Source organism: Trifolium pratense, linkage group LG5, assembly GCF_020283565.1.
Source record: "Trifolium pratense cultivar HEN17-A07 linkage group LG5, ARS_RC_1.1, whole genome shotgun sequence".
Lineage (NCBI taxonomy): Eukaryota > Viridiplantae > Streptophyta > Magnoliopsida > Fabales > Fabaceae > Trifolium > Trifolium pratense.
The window spans coordinates 2,214,041-2,233,584 of NC_060063.1; the positions used below are offsets into that span (position 1 = coordinate 2,214,041).

The 19,544-nt window shown below is 31.4% G+C and overlaps 2 protein-coding genes across 51 annotated transcripts; one reads left to right on the forward strand and one right to left on the reverse strand.

The window, feature by feature from the left end:
- Nucleotides 1-1,869: 1,869 nt before the first annotated feature.
- Nucleotides 1,870-10,654, forward strand: LOC123883604 (casein kinase 1-like protein HD16). 50 transcript variants are annotated; one of them, XR_006800295.1, is made up of 13 exons: nt 2,020-2,458; nt 2,721-2,756; nt 3,052-3,120; nt 3,926-4,008; nt 6,226-6,281; nt 6,645-6,855; nt 7,009-7,092; nt 7,175-7,232; nt 7,958-8,019; nt 8,217-8,307; nt 8,858-9,015; nt 9,926-10,137; nt 10,253-10,654. XR_006800295.1 is itself a non-coding variant. In XM_045932467.1 (9 exons), exons 5-8 carry the CDS (start codon nt 7,990-7,992, stop codon nt 10,115-10,117), a joined length of 471 nt encoding a protein of 156 aa, XP_045788423.1. In that variant the 5' UTR covers nt 3,102-3,120; nt 6,718-6,855; nt 7,009-7,092; nt 7,175-7,232; nt 7,958-7,989; the 3' UTR covers nt 10,118-10,137; nt 10,253-10,654. The 50 variants fall into 50 exon arrangements, 4 of the variants coding, with proteins under 4 accessions (XP_045788424.1, XP_045788423.1, XP_045788421.1 ...); XR_006800287.1 differs by having other exon boundaries at nt 2,051-2,592; nt 5,089-6,281; XR_006800271.1 differs by having other exon boundaries at nt 2,051-2,592.
- A 4,473-nt stretch (nt 10,655-15,127) lies between these two features.
- On the reverse strand, nt 15,128-18,078 carry LOC123884369 (probable polygalacturonase At3g15720). Its single transcript, XM_045933452.1, has 8 exons — nt 17,935-18,078; nt 17,690-17,815; nt 17,432-17,596; nt 16,993-17,200; nt 16,545-16,626; nt 15,733-15,841; nt 15,467-15,571; nt 15,128-15,355 (listed from the first exon to the last, which is right to left on the reverse strand). The coding sequence occupies exons 1-8, from the start codon at nt 18,076-18,078 to the stop codon at nt 15,128-15,130; spliced, it is 1,167 nt and encodes a 388-aa protein (XP_045789408.1).
- Nucleotides 18,079-19,544: the final 1,466 nt, after the last annotated feature.

The window sequence follows — 19,544 nt, forward strand, 5'->3', positions numbered from 1 at the left end:
ATCCATTTGAAAAAAGACATTCAAATTGAACTACATTGTCGTTGTAAAGAAAATGTGTTGTGCTACTTTACTAATACAAATAATTACAAACTAAGCAAGCAAAACCTCAATTAGCTAGAGAGTACCTTTTAATGAACATTTACATCTTTTTTTTTTTTTTTGAGCAGCAAACAATTGTTTCTGCTAAAAAAAAAACATTTACATCTAGCTAGACTACGTACAATATGAGGAAAATTAGCAGATTACATTCTATCACCAGAACGTAAATAGAAAATATTCCATTTCTATGTTCGATGACAAGAATTTATATGATATTTTTAGTAGTATTTTAGGTTAGTTTTAATAGTTTTAGTAGTTATGGAAGACCAAAATGCAAGCAGAAAACCTAAAGATATGAAGTTACTTGATCAAAAAAACAAGAAAAGTGGAAAATACACAAAAAAACGGCAAAAAAAAGGGAAGAAATTTGCATCACATTGTGCCCATGATGAGAAGCCATCACAATACGATACATCTGTTTTTAATTTCAAGAAAATCTGCAACAAATCCAGCTATCGTGCCACAATGAGATCCATTGTGGACACGATAACCAAATCCTGAACGACATCGTGGCTACCAAGGTTGTCAGAACCGGACCAGTCATCGAATCGGTGAGCTTACCGATTCAAGGTTCAACTGGCCGGACCAAGATTCAACTGGGTCGGACCGTTTTTAATTAAATATATATTTTAATTAATATACAAGTATAAATGTATAAATTAAAAAAAAAAATTGGCATACATGACTATTTTTAGTTGTGTTAATATTTTTTAGTTTAATTACCTCTTATCCATTTATGGCCCAAGCCCACTTATCATAACCCTAAAATGCTACTATAAAAGTGATGAGCTAAATGTGAAACAATAGTAGGCCGTCACCCTCTCTTTTTGTTTCTCTCATCTTCAATTTCTTTGATTAGATGCTAATCTTCAATATTATTATTATTATTCTTCTTTTTTTTTTTTTTTTTATCAATTCTTCTTCTTCTTCTTCTTTTAGTAATATATACATAGGGTATTCATCTCTTTGACCTTATGAGAAAACTCAATCTCTATTTTTTCTTTTCTGTAATTTTTGAAAAGACCAAAATATATTATACATATAGAGTTTAAAAAGTTCAATTAAAAAGACCAAAACTCAATCTCCATTCCTATGTAAAGACAAAAGAATTTAACGGAATAAGTTTGATCTTTCCAAGTTTCAATTTTTGTGGCAAGGTTGAAAACAAAAGAAACGACGTTGTCAGATCTAAAAAAAATTAAAACCATGATATTAAAAAAAAGTTATTTTTTTTTAAAAAAAAACAAAAAACCTCCAAAACTGCCCCGGTCGGTTCACCGATTTGATCCGATTCAGAAACGGTTCGAACGGTTTTTTGCTGGTCCATCTGCTATCCGGTTTTGAGGCCTGACCGAACCGTCTTTATGCTCGGTTCACAGTCCGACCGGCCGGTCCGGTCTGGTTCTGATAACCTTGGTGGCTAAGATGAGATCCATCGTTGACATATACCTACGACGAAATTCCGTTGGTAAAGGTACAAAATCCGTATGGGCCGTAAAACCTATACCCACTGACGTTTTGTTCCGTCTACTTTGTCCGTTGGTATAGGTTTTTTTTTTTTTTTGAAACTTTTTTTTTATTTGACAGATGATTTAAATTATTAATTAGATAAAATAAAATGCTTCAAAAAGTGAAATAAAATAAAATAAAAGAAAACTTTAAATTATATTGAAGAACTAACTAGTCTTACGAGTATGTCAAAAATTACAAATAGTTGAAATAAGAGTAATATAATATATTTAAATATATAAAATTATATCCACTAAATTCACAAATTTGTTCTGTCAAGAAAAAAAAATAGTCTCTAATCTTCATTCCTCTTCCATCTTCAATAGTGTCTGGACTTAGAAAATTGGTTTGCTCAGGGACTAGAAGCATCTAGAACCTATTGAAAATAAAAGAATACAAGTTAATTAATTAGAAACTCAACTTAGCCAAAAGGAAGGAAAATTTTACAATCAATAAACCTTACAGTCCGAGACGCCCAAAGTGCCACTGTTCATTGCAAAATTTCGGTTTCCCTGCTCCTGTTCACCATTCCAAATCGCCTTCCATGTCGATTCCCTTTTTCTCGTTTGTTTTACTCGACAGTCTTTCTGGTAGGAAGCTTTTTATTTTTGTCAGTCCCAGGCTTTCTATCTGCCATCGCAGATTGCTTTTGGAGTTTGTTTGTCTCGTTTCCAATTTGTTTTGGCTATATACCCGTTTCCTTCTTCCTCTTCTTTCGTTCTATCTCGCTCTCTCGCTCTTCATTATTGTTTCTGTTCTGATTTGTTTTTTTTTTTGTTTTCTCTCCATGGCCGATAGGTTTGATTTCTTGTGCGATGCCTTTCCGGGAAGAACTGCTTGGCGATTCAAGGTTAGGGTCGCTGGGATATGGGAAGTAACTGGTTTGATTTCCTTTTCTTCAATTCTGCTTTTTCATTTATAGTTGTTCTGACTTTGTACTTATTGCTTCTTGTTTGGTTGATTGGCTTGGACTGCATCATCAAGGTTTGTATTGTTATTACAAACTTTATCTTTGGTTTATTCTTTTTTGTTTTTCAATAGATTTTGTGTGTTTTTATTTTTTGGTTCTTTAATTGAACTGTTCAATTTTGATTTTTTTTTTTCTTTTGCAGGGTTTGATTTTGTTTGTTTGTTTGTTTCATTTCAAGGTTTGAACTTGTTTCTTGTTTTATTTGCATTTAATTTGAGCTTGTTCTTGTTTTTTGTAGATTTGTTTTGATGTTTTGGTTTTTAATTGGGGTTGGGCTTGCTTGTTTTATTTTGAGCTTTATCTTGTTTTTCGATTGTTTTTCTACTAATTTTAGCTTATTTTATATCAGTTTATCTTGTTACTCCAAAAGTTGTTGTTGCTTTTGCTGAGAGGAGGGAGTTTGACAAGATTCTGGTCTACTCTAAGCAGGTGCTTGTTTACTGATTAAAGAATATTGATTGACTTTGATGCAGGTGCTATAGGTTGGGTGCACACCTGACTACATCTTCCTCTTGCAAACAATTCTCTGAACAGATCCTCAGGTTTGAGAGAAAGTCTCTACATTTATGCTGTTTAATTGATTTAAGCAAACAATTTTATAGCAATTGAAATAAAATGCACTGTAGGTGTCTGATAAAATGTCCATGAGGAACCTTGTGATAGTTACAATAGAACTATGTGAATCACTATGTAACTTATTGGTTTTTTCCCCTTATATCTCCATTGTTGATAGTTTATAAATACCTCATAACAGCCCAAGTTTTGCACTCCAAAATTAATGCAGCTCAAGCAGCTCTAGTGGATCACTAGAGGTGATGCAATGGCAAAAATGTATATAGGATTTTGGAGGTGTTTGCTTCACTTCTTTATTATTTTTTTATCTTACAGCTGAGATAGGTGTGGAAAGGTATTCATTGTGCTATTGTTCATTTTCGTTTTAGATATTTCTAACCCTTTTTGCACTGGGTTTTTATTTTTCATAAATTGTGTTTTTGCAAAGTTCCTGGCCACTGCATTTTTTCCTTTATTTTCAGGTCCTGTTTTTCCTTGGTTCAATATTCAACATGGTATTTTTTTTTTTTAATCTGATTTGAAGTTGATATAGTCCAGACCAATTTTTTTTTTTGATTGGATAGTCCTGACCAATTTGAAGAAAATGATGTAATGTGGTTTTTTGTATAAAACCTTTTGTTGATTTTTTCCTGATTTGGTTGGTTTGTTTCTTAGGCTGAGTATGTGAACCTTGATACACTGTGGGTTACTCATCCTTAAGTGGATTTTTCACACAATATATTTAATTTTCGTATATGTTTGTGTGCATAATGATCTGTGTTAGTTTTTGTGTAGCTTGGGATTCAAACACACTTTTACATGGATAGGTCGATTTCCTGTTTCTTGTGTAGCTTGTGACCCTTCTAATATTATTTGAGGTAACTACTAACTTCAAAGGTTTTCAAAAGGATTTTATGTTTGTGTCTGCTTTGTAGGTTCTTATGAGTCAACATATTTTCTCATTTTCTTGTGAAGAAAAGTGTTGTTCTTTGCTTGGGTTGATCAAGATCATAGTTGGAAGTTAACCTTAATGTGTTATGCCCACACTATGCCAGTGCAGTGATAAATTTTTGTGTCATTTTTGGAATTTGGGCAAGTGATAGCACGTCTTGTATTTAATATTAACTAGCCATCACTGCCATATGTAGAAAAGTACACTACTGCTATATGCAGTAAAATGTTTGGAACAAAAATGTGGATATATATACACAAATTCATAATTCAATTAATATTAAGAATAATGTCTCTTACAAACTTTGTGTGTTATATTAAGAATAAGAATTCTCTTACAATATGATTGCTTGATTTGGTTGGTTTGTTTCTTAGGCTGAGTATGTGAACCGATACACTATGGGACTGTCTCAATGATGTTGTTAACACCTGAAGTGTATTTATTTGACATTAATGAATTTGTTTTGCTTATTGAAAACATCTATATGTTCATGTTGTACATTGCTTCTGACCCTGTCACTAATTGGGGTGTGCATTTGCATCCATAGCTGAAAACGATGCTCAAACTACCCACATATTACTATGCTCAACAGGAGAAGAACATGATTTCATGCTTGTCTCTTATCAGGGTGATGGGAAGTAAAAACCTGTCCTGCCTGTGTCAAATTTGTATTGTATTGCCAAGTTTCTTTTTTTCAAATGGTTTTAGATCTTATCATTGTTTTATGTTTTTTTAACTATAACTCTAATGATGCTGAACAAATACTTATTTAATATATTAATGTGTTGTAAGTTGTAACAATTTAATTGGTTGTGCCTAATCATTAATTCTTAGGTTCGTATCCATCTAAGAAACTTATATTTGACTTCACCAAATCATATTTAAAATATGAACTAAAAAAGTATTGTTATTTATATCCATATTGATTTCCTTATTGATGGATTGTGAGGATTCCTATTTCTTAGTTTCATTAGTTTTATTTTTTAAGATTGCAATTTTATTGCAGTTTAGAGGTGTTCCCGAGGTTTCTTTGCTTTGCTTCCAAGTTTGGTCCTTTTTATGGAAAGCTGGCTGGTTTGCTTTTCAAGTTGTGTACTTAAAGGTTTTGGTGGCAGAATTTATCTTTTCTTACATTGCATTTAAGTATGCAGACAGCTTTGCTTTGTTATCAAGTAGTGTACCTTAGGCCAATGTAGAGTAGGAAGACATTTGATTCTGGTTGTTGGATATTCTACTGGTTTGTGCACAAATACAGCCAGCGAATGTAGTTTGATTTGGTTACTTTTAATTGATCTTTTTAGCATGATTTTAGCATAATTATTTAGTGCACACAGTGACTCTTGTTTTTAATTGATATTTTAGTATGATTTCTGCCCTAATATATGCCGTAATTGATTGTTACTTTTAATTTCAAGAATTTAGATGCAGTAATTGATTGTTACTTTTTATTTCAAGGAGTTTCTATCATGATTGAAATTGTTAGAAAATGCTTTCTTTAGGGGGTGTGAGGTAATAGTTTTTGGTTAAATCAAAGGGTCATGCTAACCTCATGATATAGTGTCTAATGCACTAATTGAGTTTTTGGTGATGTGATGATATGATTATATATGATTTAATTTGAATTGGTATGCGAAGTGCTAGCATTGAGAAGCATACACGAAAGTTTATTTGATCCAAATGGACATTTGAGCAATTGGAATAGTGATGGAGACCCATGCCTATCTAACTGGACAGGAGTTGTGTCTTCTAATCAAACAATTGAAGAAAACTTTCTACATGTTGTAGAATTGTATGACTTCTATCTTCCCCACTTGTATAAAGTTACACCGATCATGAATCTGCAATTTTAGATTATGCGTTGAGGGGTTACATAATCAGTGTTGTGATGGCAGAGAAATCTGTACCAAGGGCTCCACAATCAAATAACTATGGGTTTGCATTACAGATTGATACTTGCTTATGGTGTAGATTGAGATTGAAAATGTGGGTTATTGTCATTATAATTTAAAAGAGTTCACTAATTGAATTTCTATGCATATCTTTTGTTTTTAATATTTTAAATTAGTTTTATTTATTTTATTTTTCTTTGCTTTGCTTCCAAGTTTGGTCCTTTTTATGGAAAGCTGGCTGGTTTGCTTTTCAGGTTCTGTGCTTAAAGCTTTTGGAGGCAAAATTTGCCTTTTCTTACATTGCATTTAAGTATGCAGACAGCTTTGACTTGTTTACCTGTTCAATTTCTTGTTTTTTTGTCTCTTCACTTTATATGAGCTTTGACAATTTAGTTGACAATCTTTGGTCTTTTGTACAGTGTTTAAAAAGATTGAAGCTTGAACATCAATTCATTTGATTCATGTGATCAATCAATAAAATGTTTTGTTGATGCTGAAATTAAATGTTTAGTTTTACAAAACAATTGAAAACTTTTAATGTGTAAACATAATATTTTTATTTCTAATCAATTATGTCATCTTCCTCCAAGGAATATGTCAGCTTGGTCTGACTGAAGTAATCCAGAGTTGCTTAAAACATTTTTGTAATATGTGTTATCAAATGTGTTTGTAGTGACAGGTTCTAACGGAGCCAAATTGGTGTCGGAATCGGCTTGACTGGGACATATTTTCTGTAAATTTTGTAGAAGGGATTAATCAAGTGATGGATCAGATTTTCCAGAGCTACCAAAATCAAAGAACCTGTTCTACATTCGAAGGGATTACTGCACAGAGATATCAAACCAGATAATTTTCTCATGGGTCTTGGGAAGAAAGCAACTCGGGTAGCTAGCTTAATTAGTATATTTTTTCCTATGTATAATTCGTCTTTATACTTCCAATTTTTAATATATGATAATGTGTGGTGTATTCATATAATTTATTTTATTTTCTTCTGTTGATGTTATACATTGTAATTACATTGTGTGCTGCTGCAGAAATTTGGCGATGATGGAATGGGAGGCCTTGGCGGAATGGAAGGATTGGGAGGAATGGGAGGACTAGGAGGAATGGACTTCTCTGTAAGTGATGTTTTCAATTGATTTGCTGTTCTTCTTTTTATGTTATATGTTGTAATTACTTAATTACTTGTGTGTGCTGCAGAAATTTGCTGGGATGGGTGGTGATGCATTGGATGATGTTGACGAAAGTGACAATGAAGGTATGCATGCACAATTTCATTTTTGTGGTTGATCTCTGTGTTTGTGTGGTGTGTGTGTGTTCCCTGCACATGATACTTGGTTATTAGTAAGTTAATATAATATGCTTGTATGTAGTAGCAAGGTAGCTTACTATTTAAAGCAATAGTAACGTCTTTTTGTTGTAGGATATGTTAAATATCGGTTATTATTATGTATTTTTGTTAACATATGGGTATCTTAAATTGGTTGTTAACATGAGGATTGAGGATTAAGAGTGAAACTAAGTTGGAGTTGATTAAGTAGCACTACAGCTTCTATCATGTTTTACTACTGCATGGAACTTCTGGAAACTAAAAAAAAAAACCTAAAACATATACATTTATGTATTTACACAAATCAGAGATTAAATTCGAAATTTATATGTAATATACTAGCGGCTTGTTAATTTCAATTTGAGGGCATTCTACTCGGATAAGGAAAATAAAGAAAAGAGGATTTTTATTGAAGTCATTTAGTTTTTTATCATCATTTTGTTGCATTTTTTTACCCCTTTAGTTACAGGCATATCCCTTACAGGTATAAGAATTTTCTGTTTCAACTTTTCTGTTGCGAGTCTTTTCTCTTGATGAAAATTAAATTCATTTACATAATAACATGTTAATGAATTAAATTCATTTTGAATTTTGGATTCATTTTTAGTGTCTTATGCCTTAATGTTTTGTTTAACTCTGATAAATTCATCCAGAGAGAACAAAAACTTAACAGGAACAGCGCGTTATGCAAGTTGCAATACTCATAAAGGAATTGGTGAGTACTTAAAGAATTTCGCCTTCTTTATATGTAACCAACAATTTTCTCTCTAAATTTTGGTTTTACTTCTTCAGAGCAAAGTCACAGAGATGATTTGGAGTCTCTTGGCTATGTTCTTTTGCATTTCAAATGCTTTGTTTGTAACTTGTTTTTCAATTGCCGAACCTTACCCATGCAATTCTTTTTTTTCCTAGGAATTGATCATGAAGCAGTGGGAGAAGAATTATTACATTACTTCTATTGCTGGAGTTACTAATGGGAGCTCTCTTGTGGTGTTGTCAAAAGGTTTGTTTGCTTTAAGTACTTACAAATGATGAATGAGATTTTCCCCTAATTGATGATGCATTGGATGCAATTCTGAGGCTCTTTAGTTAGGTCATTTGATCATATTTTGGGTCTCTCTTCTGAACTGTTAGACTGTCTGTAGGATCCACAGAAATGGGAGTGAAGATGGTTAGGTCATATGATTGTAGTAGAATATAAGGAGGGTTTAAATGTTGGAGGGCATTTTGGTTGTTGAATAAACTTGGTGAATTTTAAAGAATTATTAAGTTAATCAGTTGCATATTTTGATTTGGAGCAATTTGAAATTCCACTCACATGGAATTATATTTTCACATGATTTGTCTCTTTTATATTCCCTCCTGTTCCAATTTGTTGTATAAGTGTGACGAAGAAGCTCTTGCCAAATTTAGTGCCTGTTTGATTTTCCATTTTTCGGCAGATCTATCTGGATGTTGTTTGATCACATGCTTGAGGGTTTATCTGTTTTCATTCTAGAGAGGGAACAAAAGAGATAAAAACTACATTGTGATTTGAGTTCTGATTTCCACAGGCACACAGTATACACAACAATCATACAAAGTAAGTGAGTCTTTCCCCTTCAAATGGATTAACAAGAAGTGGATAGAAGGTTTTCACGTGACTTCAATGGCAACTGCTGGAAGTCGTTGGGGTGTTGTTATGTCACGGAATGCGGGATTCAGTGATCAGGTTTGCTGTTTATTTGTATTCTAATCTATGATATGATATTGTTGGAATAAAAGCTTTTATGCTTTGTTTGAGTATTTGTTTTCCTTTCCTGCCTTTATTTGGAATGTTTTGTATTTCATTGAAAATCACTATTACTACATGGCCTGGCTTTGGTCTGAGTAATATTCTAAACTGGTGTGCTTGAAATCGTCTTTGGATCAGATCTTAATTTAGTTTTACCACCCTGCCAACAAAGTTTAATAGAATTTAGCCAAAATTCACCCATTTTCTAGAGAGTGGTTATTGTCTTGTTAGCAATTTGGTCCTTTTATTGAACTCATTCTAATTCATGTAAAAAAAGAGTTTGTTAATTGTTCCGGATGAAGATGGTGACATTTTGTTTTCCGAATTGGCTGGAACTAAGTAGTATGGTTGGCACCTAGCTTATGAGTTGGGATTACCAAAACGTGCTTTGCAGGACTGATTCCTTGGATGCAGTTACTACTATCCCGGACAGAGTTCATCACAGGTTCCATTCTTACGCGCAGATATGCTTCAGCAGGTTGTGGACCTGCTGCATCGGGATTCGACAGTTTCTCTGTCTTATGTCCTTTGTGACGCTAAACAGTGGGTGCTTTATGTCATTGGTCATCTCCGATGGGATTAGGCTCCTTGCTCATTTTGGATTCTATAGGAGCTCCGACTTGAGTTTTTTTGCTTTGTTTTTCCTTTCTGTTATTTTGGCGGGCTTCCGCCTTAATGTCACTGAAAAAAAACTGTTCCTCTTAGTAAACACTTTATTAAACACCATAAGCTAAATTTCTTGTTACTTATAATAAAGCGGCAATTTTTCCCTTGTCTTCTCTGCTCTTCTGCTCTGCAGTTAACATCTCTTTTTGTTACTTTCTCATCGTCCACCTTTTACATGTAGGTTGTTGAACCTGATTTTCTCTATCCTAGCGAAGGAATCCATAGACGATGGGATAATGGTTACAGGATCACAGAAACTGCTGCTACATGGGATCAATATGCTCTTATATTAAGCAATTGCATTTTAGCCTTCCTTGGCAGGGTCTGCAAGCTGCCACCAAAATGCAAAAATATGAAAATTTTTGCAATATGAAGTTCTCAACTCGTGCTGAGGTATACGCATCTTGTTTCCCCTTGTTTCCCCTTGTTACATACTCGCTCCGGAATTGAACATAAGTGAAAAAGTCCATCTAAAATAGTTTCGTGACTACAAACTTGTTGTTCTTAGGTACTTTGCAAGTCATATCCCGTGGAGTTTGCGTCTTACTTTCATTATTGCCGCTCCTTGTCATTTGATCAACGACCAGATTATGGATATTTGAAGCGCCTGTTTTGAACCTGATATCTTTTTTACTATTGTGTTCATGGAATATCGTGGTAGAAAAGAATCACGTGGTCCGAAGAGAAATTATCGAAGAAAAACTCACAACGCAGAGAGAAAATGTAACCATTGTGACGAAACTGCCCCTATGTAAAAAATTGAATTGACGAAACTACCCTATGTATGCATAAACGTTCTCAAATACATGTGGGTCAAGTATATGTATATGCGTAGAATTACTGTGTTCCAGTAACATTTCTACAACTTTAGACAATTTATTTGCAACGAAAATTTTACTTCTCAGATCAACTTCCTGGAAAAAAAAATAGAAATTATGGGGAAAAAAGATATAAGATAATGCATTATCTTATATTCAGAAACTTTATTTATTTTTTTTATTTTGCTTTATACAAATAATGGGCTACATGTGTCCCATATGGGCTAGCCCGTATTTTAAACTGAATTTTATGATCGGGCTAAAAGTCATAAAAAAGAATCGGGCTAATATTTTAAGGTTCAAACTCTATATATATTCGGGTTTGGCAAGACAACCAAACAAGTTAGTCCATTTTAACAGCTCTACCTCAAAAGACAAAAATTGTGTATTTTTTTAATAAGAAATTGTGTATTTTCTTTATTATAGTTGCAAAACAAATTATAGGCAATAATTATTAAAAAATATTGTGTATTCTGTTTACTACGTGTCTCTTAAATATGATTAGTCAATAAGGATGAAAATTTGACCCATCCACAGTAGGCACCCGAAAAAAATACCCGCAACGGGTAGAGTAAAACCCACATTTGGATACGAGCATTGGTATGAGTAATTACCCATAAAAATGAGCGGGTATTTATTTTATATCCCACCACATACCCACATAATATATATCTATTTATTTTGTTTATATTATTATATAATAATATATGTATATCAATTTTAAAAAATAAAACTCTATTAAACCTTATACATTTTTAATAAAAATGTTTATTTATAAGATAATGCAAACTCAATGTGAATATATCAACAAATATATGAATTTTAGCATGAGGTTGGTAATGATTTTGTTTATAATTTTCATTAGTCGACATTAAAATCTCTTAATTTTTTTTAATTCTCTTAAAATTATGTGATATTTTATAATTGATCGATGAATTTTTCGTAAAAATGCGGGTAGCGAGTACGATATGGATACTTAGGTACCCATAGGATATGTGCACGGGTACAAAGGTTGTTACCCAAGCAGGTATGAGAATGGATACATGTATTTTTTCAACGTGCGGGTATGGGAATAGGTATCATAGTAATCTTACCATACCTTACCCATTGTCATCCCTAATAATCAAAATATTTATCATAAAATAATTATACAGAAATATTTTCAATGATACATCATAATTTTAGTCTGAGTTTTAATCTCCCAAAATTCTTATCATTGATATTATAAAAATTTAATTTTAAATTTAATCCACCCGTGCGAAGCACGGGTAAAACCCTAGTGATAGACAAATTGACATTATATAGGTTAACATTAAACAATAACCATAACTGAAGTATTAATAGAATCTGGCTATGGTTACCAACAGGGACGGATTTAGTGTGGGGCAGTGGGGTCAGCCGACCATACTTGTCTATTATATTTTTAGTTAATACTAGTATTATTTATGCAATGTGACCCTACATATCTGGTATATTATCATTTTTATAGAGTCAATTTATTACACTATAACAAATATAAAATTAATAAGACTAATTTATAATAGGCAAAATTACACTAGAGATCCTTTATCTTATTTATTTGTAACAGATTGGTCCTTTATCTTTTTTTTGTCCCAAATTAGTCCTTTATCTTTATGATTACGCACATACTAATCCTTTTTTTCATTTTTTAATAAAAATATGATGATGTGTCTAGCCACGTAGGATAATGTTATTTCTTCAATAATTTTTTTAATGAAAATTTAAAAATTCCAGAAATCATATGAAGATTCATCATTGATCATCATCTTCTTCATCATATTCATCCTCTTTTTCATTACACTTTAACAAAAGCACCCAAATACGCCTCATTATATAAATTTATGTGTTTTGTTTACCTCAATTTTTTTTTAAACTCCAAAATCAAATTCCCCAATTCTTATTAAACCCTAAATTACCAAATAAAAAATATGAGATGATAAATATGAGTTTTCATCGACCCAAAAAATCTTAAAATTGAAATAACCCAAAATATGTTCTGGGTTTTAACACTTCCAATTCTCACCGTGTTTTCTACTACAATGTTGCTTTATTCCTATCAAATCTCACAAAGCTTGGATTTTTATTTACCACCAATTTTAAAGAACCACCCTTCAAATTAAATCAAGAAAAAAATGAAGAACAAAACTTTAAAGAAATTCTGGAAAAGAGCTTTAAAGAAATCAAAAAAAAAATTGAAGAACATAACTTTAAAGAACAGAACTGTTTTGCTCGTGGAACAGTTGGTGAGGGAAAAAGAAGCATGATGTAAATATAACACAGATCTGATTTGGTAAATTAGGATTTAATAAGAATTGGGAATTTTGATTTTGGAGTTTAAAAAAAGATCGAGGTAAACATAATACATAGATTTATACAATTTTGAGGTGTATTTGAGTGTTTTTGTTAAAGTGTAATGAAAAAGAGGATGAATATGATGAAGAAGATGATGAACAATGATGAATCTTCATATGATTTCTGGAATTTTTAAATTTTCATTAAAAAAATTATTGAAGAAATAACATTATCCTACGTGGCTAGACACATCATCATATTTTTATTAAAAAATGAAAAAAAGGACTAATATGTGCATAATTATAAAGATAAAGGACCAATTTGGGACAAAAAAAAGATAAAGGACCAATCTGTTACAAATAAATAAGATAAAGGACCTCTAGTGTAATTTTGCCTTTATAATACTAATGAGTATCTTAAGAGTATTGACTAATAAACCAAAATAAGTAATTTGGTATAAGAAAATGTTAAAATTATATAAATAATAATTTATATTTTTTTAAGTTATAATTTTGACTCCAGTTACTAAAATTCCTGGATCCGTCCCTGATTACCAATTCATCAACCCGTTTGGATCAAAACCTACTACTTATTAGAAAATAGTGTCATTGCATATACATAATTTGGAACATTTTCTCTTAAATACGATTTGTTTATAAAGGTAAGAAAATGTTCACATACTTACAAGTACACCGGATGATGCAAGAGCCATTGCTTTACAACATTCCCAAATGTGTGCTTATTCTTTGTTAAAACCAACACTTTCTAGTAACTTTCTTCACACTACAACATGCATCATACTATATCACCTACCACCAAGTTCATAACAATACCATCCCTTGCCATAATGTGTGCTTATTCTTTGTTAAAACCAACACTTTGTATCCATCAAGCATATTCTACCAATAATACAGTATTTAACAATTTGACCATGACAGAATCCTGTAATAAGGTAACAATTGCAACATTTATTCAAGCAACGTACGAACAGAAAAATAGAATTTGTTACAAATTCAACTTAATAGATGTATTGGATTACCTGTTTCGAAAAGGCCCGCTCATGCTGGAGGGAGCATCCCCACTTAGTGATTGGTCCGTTAGTTCGCGCAAATCCGAATAAGTTATTACGGATGAGCCACATGCAGGGAAACTTGCACGTGTAGTTCTGGCCGGGCTTTCCTGAGTAGATTTTGAAAGACAATTTTGGTAAAACAAAGTCTTGAAGATTTTAAAAGATTTTATAGGATTGTATTTACTTTTAAAACTTTTTTGAAAGACTATTTACAATCCAGATTTTCCAATTTGGATTTTGATGGATTTATTCCACAGATTATCAAGATTTCAAAAGATTTTAAGGATTTTTAAGATTTATAAAATTTCTAAAAATACTTTTTTTTGTTAAGGTACAAAAAAGATGAAAAACGATAAAAAAAAAATCCCCTAATAACAAAAATACCTAATTAATTATGTATAATCATCTGGTGATATGAGTAAACAAAAAAATAGACAAAAAACAGATATCCATTAATAATATAAGTCAATTCTGTATTTGAACGATTAACAAATCCTGTCCTATGATGAATATATGTTGAACTTTTGTTTTGATCTGGACATATATCATAAACAATCAATGATCAAAAATTTAGAGACAGGTTGTGCATAAAAACTCTATTCAAGTTGCAAGAAAGAATTGTCGTAAAAAAAATTGCAGAAAGACGATGATAGAAGTCAGTAAACCAACAAGATAGGAAATGCGCCAGTAATTGTTTTCAATTGCAATAAGATAGGAAATGCGAAATCTAAACTTATCTCTTAGAAATTAATCCGCCAGATAATAAAGGAATAGTAAGCGATATAACGCCAGTTACCAAGCAGGAATATGAGAGAGATTCGAAAGCACTTAACCTACTTTTCTCATCTGAAACCACCTATTACCTTTACATTTTGTCATTTACTTTTAACTATATATATATATATACTTCGTGTAATTAGATAATCAAATATGTGACTGCACAGATGAAAAAATCAACTAGAGATGAAAGAAGAAGAATTATTTTGTTTTTTATTGATTCCAATGATAAGCTTACATAACAACATGCCTGAAAGTCCCCTTTAAAAATAAACTAACCACATGATTCATTATTATTTTATCCTAAAAGATCATATAAAAAAGTTAACGTATTTCATTACAACATGATTAAGGATACACCCTTTCAATAATTGTTTCCCACATAATTGAGGCCAATAAAATCTTAAGAAAGTAGGCAAGAGACAGTTGGATTAGTATTTGTAGCAGTTCCATATGCATTGTTACAAATAACTGAAAGTTTCTTTCCCGGTTGATTTGATTCAATGTTGATTTGATCCAATATAATATTATGACAACCATCGGGACTACAATCTAAATCAATAGCCGTGTTACCCTCACAAGTTCCATCAAATCCTCGATATGTTACATCACTTATCGAAACATCTGTATCCTAAAAATTTCAACAAATATACCCGTGGCATCAGTATAATATTATGTATATGAATGAATTGTTGAAATGTTAAGATATTAATAATATGAACATGTAAACTAATATGTGTACCAGCTCCAAATATTTATTATAACGTTGATCTATAATTATTGGGTTCTTAACATTATCTAGAATGATGTCTTCAAAAGTAATACGTTTTGCATAACCCGAACCACCCTGCAAAAAATGGAACAATGAATGTGTTGTCATAGCGTTGCAGATTTGTTTAAAAGTAAGTACTATAAGATTTTCAATTTTTTTAATAAGGATGAAATTTGAAAGATCCATATATTTGTGGAAAACATAAAAATATTTAACCATATTAGTCGTATACTCACCGGAGTTGTCTTGATTCTTCCTCCATTTGAAGTTCCGATGAAGGTGCAATTCCGCACATAAACATCAGAAACTTGATCATCAGCTCTTACTTTACCAAGGCTGCCAACACTAATAAATTCATAAAGCACACATTTTTATGAGATTTGTGAAAAATAAAAATACATGTACAATATAAAATTTACAATTCTAACACTTCAAATTAAATTTTTGGATGTCAATAATTCAAACTCTAAACTAATAGTATAACATAAACTGCAAGCGAAAACTGCTGCCCATTGATTCTCCGCTAGTGCAATTCTTGTGCAACCAAATCTGGTTGAAGACATTCATGCTAATGACCTGGCTAAAAAACAAAGAATTGACCAATAGACCCCTAGGTTGGACTACATTCAAGATCCTCCATCTTGGTGCGGTATTATATTCCTCTTTTAAACCCCTAAGATGCTCATGACTTAGATATTTTGAAAAAATGGAAGGAAAATGAGGCAAATGACATTGGTCATACGTGTATATTGATGGGGAAAAGAATGCGGCAGCTATTAATTATTTGAAGAACCGTTCTGCTGCTAGGGAGGAGCAATTTACAGAAGTGGTGTCTAAGGCCAAGAAAAAGAAGGGAATATCTGGTTATACTACCCGCTCTTCGGGTTGGAAGTTTGGTTAGTTACCCGATGTTTCTTTTTGTTTCTTTTTATTTTTCTAGTTTTCTTTCCTTTGTTTGGTTTGCTTTTCTTTCTTGCTCTTTTTTCTTGAGATGGTTTCGGTTTATGTATATGAAATTAAACTTTAGATCGAAATAAAATATATAAACCTTATCCCATGTCCTGGTCCGCAAGTAACCCTAGTAGCATTTATAATAGAGGATCCACCGTTGATGGCAATACAATCATCACCTGTTTGAAAGAATAACCATATATTAAATTTACACAAAAAATGTTAATTATTTTAAGGATGACGACTATATATATATATATATATATATATATATATATATATATATATATATATATATATATAAATTTACAAATTTTAATATTTATTAATATAATGTTTAGTTATTGCTAACTTTTTTTTTATATTAATTTTGCCTTTTTTTTCATAACAACTTATGTTTGACTATCTTTTACAAAATAACATAATGATTTTTTAATAATCCTAAAAAGTAAAAATATCATAAGATAATATTAAAAAATAAAATAATATTTTTTCAATTATACTAAAATGTAAAAATATCATAAGATAATATAAAGTTTATTTACCAGATTTTATGTTGGAATCTTCTATCAAGATATTACTAGAAAAAGAAATGTCAATGCCATCGGTGTTGGGGCTAGTTTGAGGAGAATCAATGAATATATGAGAAAATGTTGCACCACTGCACTTATTAATTGATATATGATTTCTTGGGCTATTAGTTATTTTTATGTTACTAACACTAAGATCTTGGCAATTATGAAAATGAAAGATCTGTACAATCAAGAGAAACAGAAATCAAAATATGCCAATCACTTTAAAATATTAATTTGGGGATCAATTCATTCAAAATATAATAATAATAATAATAATAGTAATAAAAATATGTCATAAAAAATAATTGTCATGTGAAAGGATCATACTTTCTACAATTTAATTGATTTAATTGTAACAGAGAAAAAGTAAATAATAACTAAGATAAAATAAATAATATCATATGTATACCCCAGGTCGTTGACAACCATTACATTGCCACCATGTTGAACCATCTCCATCGGCTCCTCCTTGGCCATTGCCATCAATTGTGAGTCCTTTCAAATTTTCAATGGAAATCAAACTTTCCCCAGATTTCCATGTTTCTTTAGGTGGTGCAACTATTTGCCCATCAAACTACAATATAGATTGCAAAATATATATATATAAGGGGATTAACACTTTGTTATAAACTATTATTTCAATAACAATTAACTTTGTAAATAATACCTGAATGTGAATTTTGCCAGGGCAAGGACCGCTAAAGTGTAATTTTGTCACCAAGAATGATTTTTCTTCCGGTATAACTAGTATCCCTCCTGTTTTGCACACATTACTCCATGTAGTTGCAAATGCCTATAATTTAACTTATACATATGATTAAAAATATTGTTAAGGGTCACTCAATTAGTGACATATGCCAAAATTATAAAATATATATATATATATATATATAAATATAGAGACATATATACTTGTGTATCATCTGACTTTCCATCGCCAATTGCACCATTATCCATCACACTATTATTAGAACCTTTGGTTCCAACATTCAACCTCGTACATAGACAAGGAGAAATAAAACCAAGAACGATGACAAAAATAATGAACGATTGCATGATGACTACAACAAAATTAATTAAGAACGTAGAAGATTAATTAAGAATTTCTACGATGATATGTGATGATAGTATGTGGGAGTTAAATAGAAGATTACTTGTATGAAAAATATTTTATTATGGAATGTTACTATACACTACTACATTTATGACTTTTAGTAACATTCACCTGCAACATTTAAAAAATTGTTACTGGTGATTTTGTAACATTTTTCAAACAGTAGTGTTACATGGATTCTCTTAGCATCTAAAGCAACATTTAAACAATTAACTCTAACGCTCTTTTTGTTAATAGCGCTTATACTTTGCCTTTTAATATACATTTCAAGTTTTAAGTTTTAAAACTCACTAGCTACCGTGATAGAAACCAAGAAGCAAATTTCAGAAGCAAAAACGGCGTGCTCTCGATTTCCTCTCAGAAGTAAAATCCCTAACTAGAAATCCTCTCAGAAGAAAAATTGGTTTGTTTTTTTTTTTTAGCTTTGTTTTGATGTTGCTTTTGTTGTGCCTCATTGTACAATGCTTGCTTTCTGTTCGATAAAATGCTTCAACCAAACTTTATGTAAAGGAGTGGATCATATATACCCTTATAAAGTAGAAGGCTGTGGTACTCCATAACAATGGCATGCCACAAACATGATATCATATATCATATGATGACTCTTGAGCTGTAGGAACAAATATCTATCTATTGTTAGTGTAGACTTTGAATTAACCTTGTATAGTTAACTCATTCTATGTATTGTGCGATATTTGTATTTTGTAGCTTGATTTGATATGGTAAATAAACTGAATTTTGATTCTGAATTTTGCTACACCAATTTACTAGTTATTCTGTTTTGTCATTTTTCTGTATTTTCTAAATGTAGAAGCTATTTTAGCAGCTGTATCCACTCAAAGAGTGCTATTATTGTTTGGATTGAAAATTCTATTTGTAATAATTTTGAGAAGTGTTTCCAAAGCTAATGTGATGTGTTAGTGTTAGTGTTAGTGTTGGGTTACGCATAGTCTAGAGAATTTATTCACAAAGAATACTACAACAAGGTGCAGTGTTTCCTTTGAAGCAACAAGTATATGATCTTCAACAGGCAGCGTTTTGGTCATTGACTTCCTTTTCTTTTTTTCATGTCTCTGCATCCTTAGTTTGTTCTACATTGCTATAAGGGGGGCATTGCTTAAACGATACCAATCCTTAGTTTGTGAATGGTTTAAAGTCAATTGAGTAGCTCATCAAGAAAAGAAAGATGGTCTAGGTTTGGTTTTCTTGTTTCTTATTTCTTATGTTCACTTATTGCTCTCAATAGCTTCTGATATTAATTAACAACCAGTTCACATTTTAACTACTTTTATATGAAACATGTCACTTTAAAATATAAATTTTGAATTTCAGGTTCGTCAAGAAATTTCTCTATTTGTTTTAAGTGTAATAATTTTATGCTTGGTTCCAATTCTTCAGCATGCAGAGG

Excerpts from the sequence above, each read along its gene's own strand:
- LOC123884369 (XM_045933452.1), bottom strand. The coding sequence starts at position 18,078 with ATGCAATCGTTCATTATTTTTGTCATCGTTCTTGGTTTTATTTCTCCT. Across the intron at positions 15,842-16,544 it reads GGACCAGGACATGGGATAAG|TGTTGGCAGCCTTGGTAAAG; the intron begins GTTTATATATTT and ends TGAATTTATTAG. Across the intron at positions 15,356-15,466 it reads ATAATAAATATTTGGAGCTG|GATACAGATGTTTCGATAAG; the intron begins GTACACATATTA and ends TGAAATTTTTAG.
- LOC123883604 (XM_045932467.1), top strand. The coding sequence starts at position 7,990 with ATGCAAGTTGCAATACTCATAAAGGAATTG. Across the intron at positions 8,020-8,216 it reads CAATACTCATAAAGGAATTG|GAATTGATCATGAAGCAGTG; the intron begins GTGAGTACTTAA and ends TTTTTTTCCTAG. Across the intron at positions 8,308-8,857 it reads TCTTGTGGTGTTGTCAAAAG|GCACACAGTATACACAACAA; the intron begins GTTTGTTTGCTT and ends TGATTTCCACAG.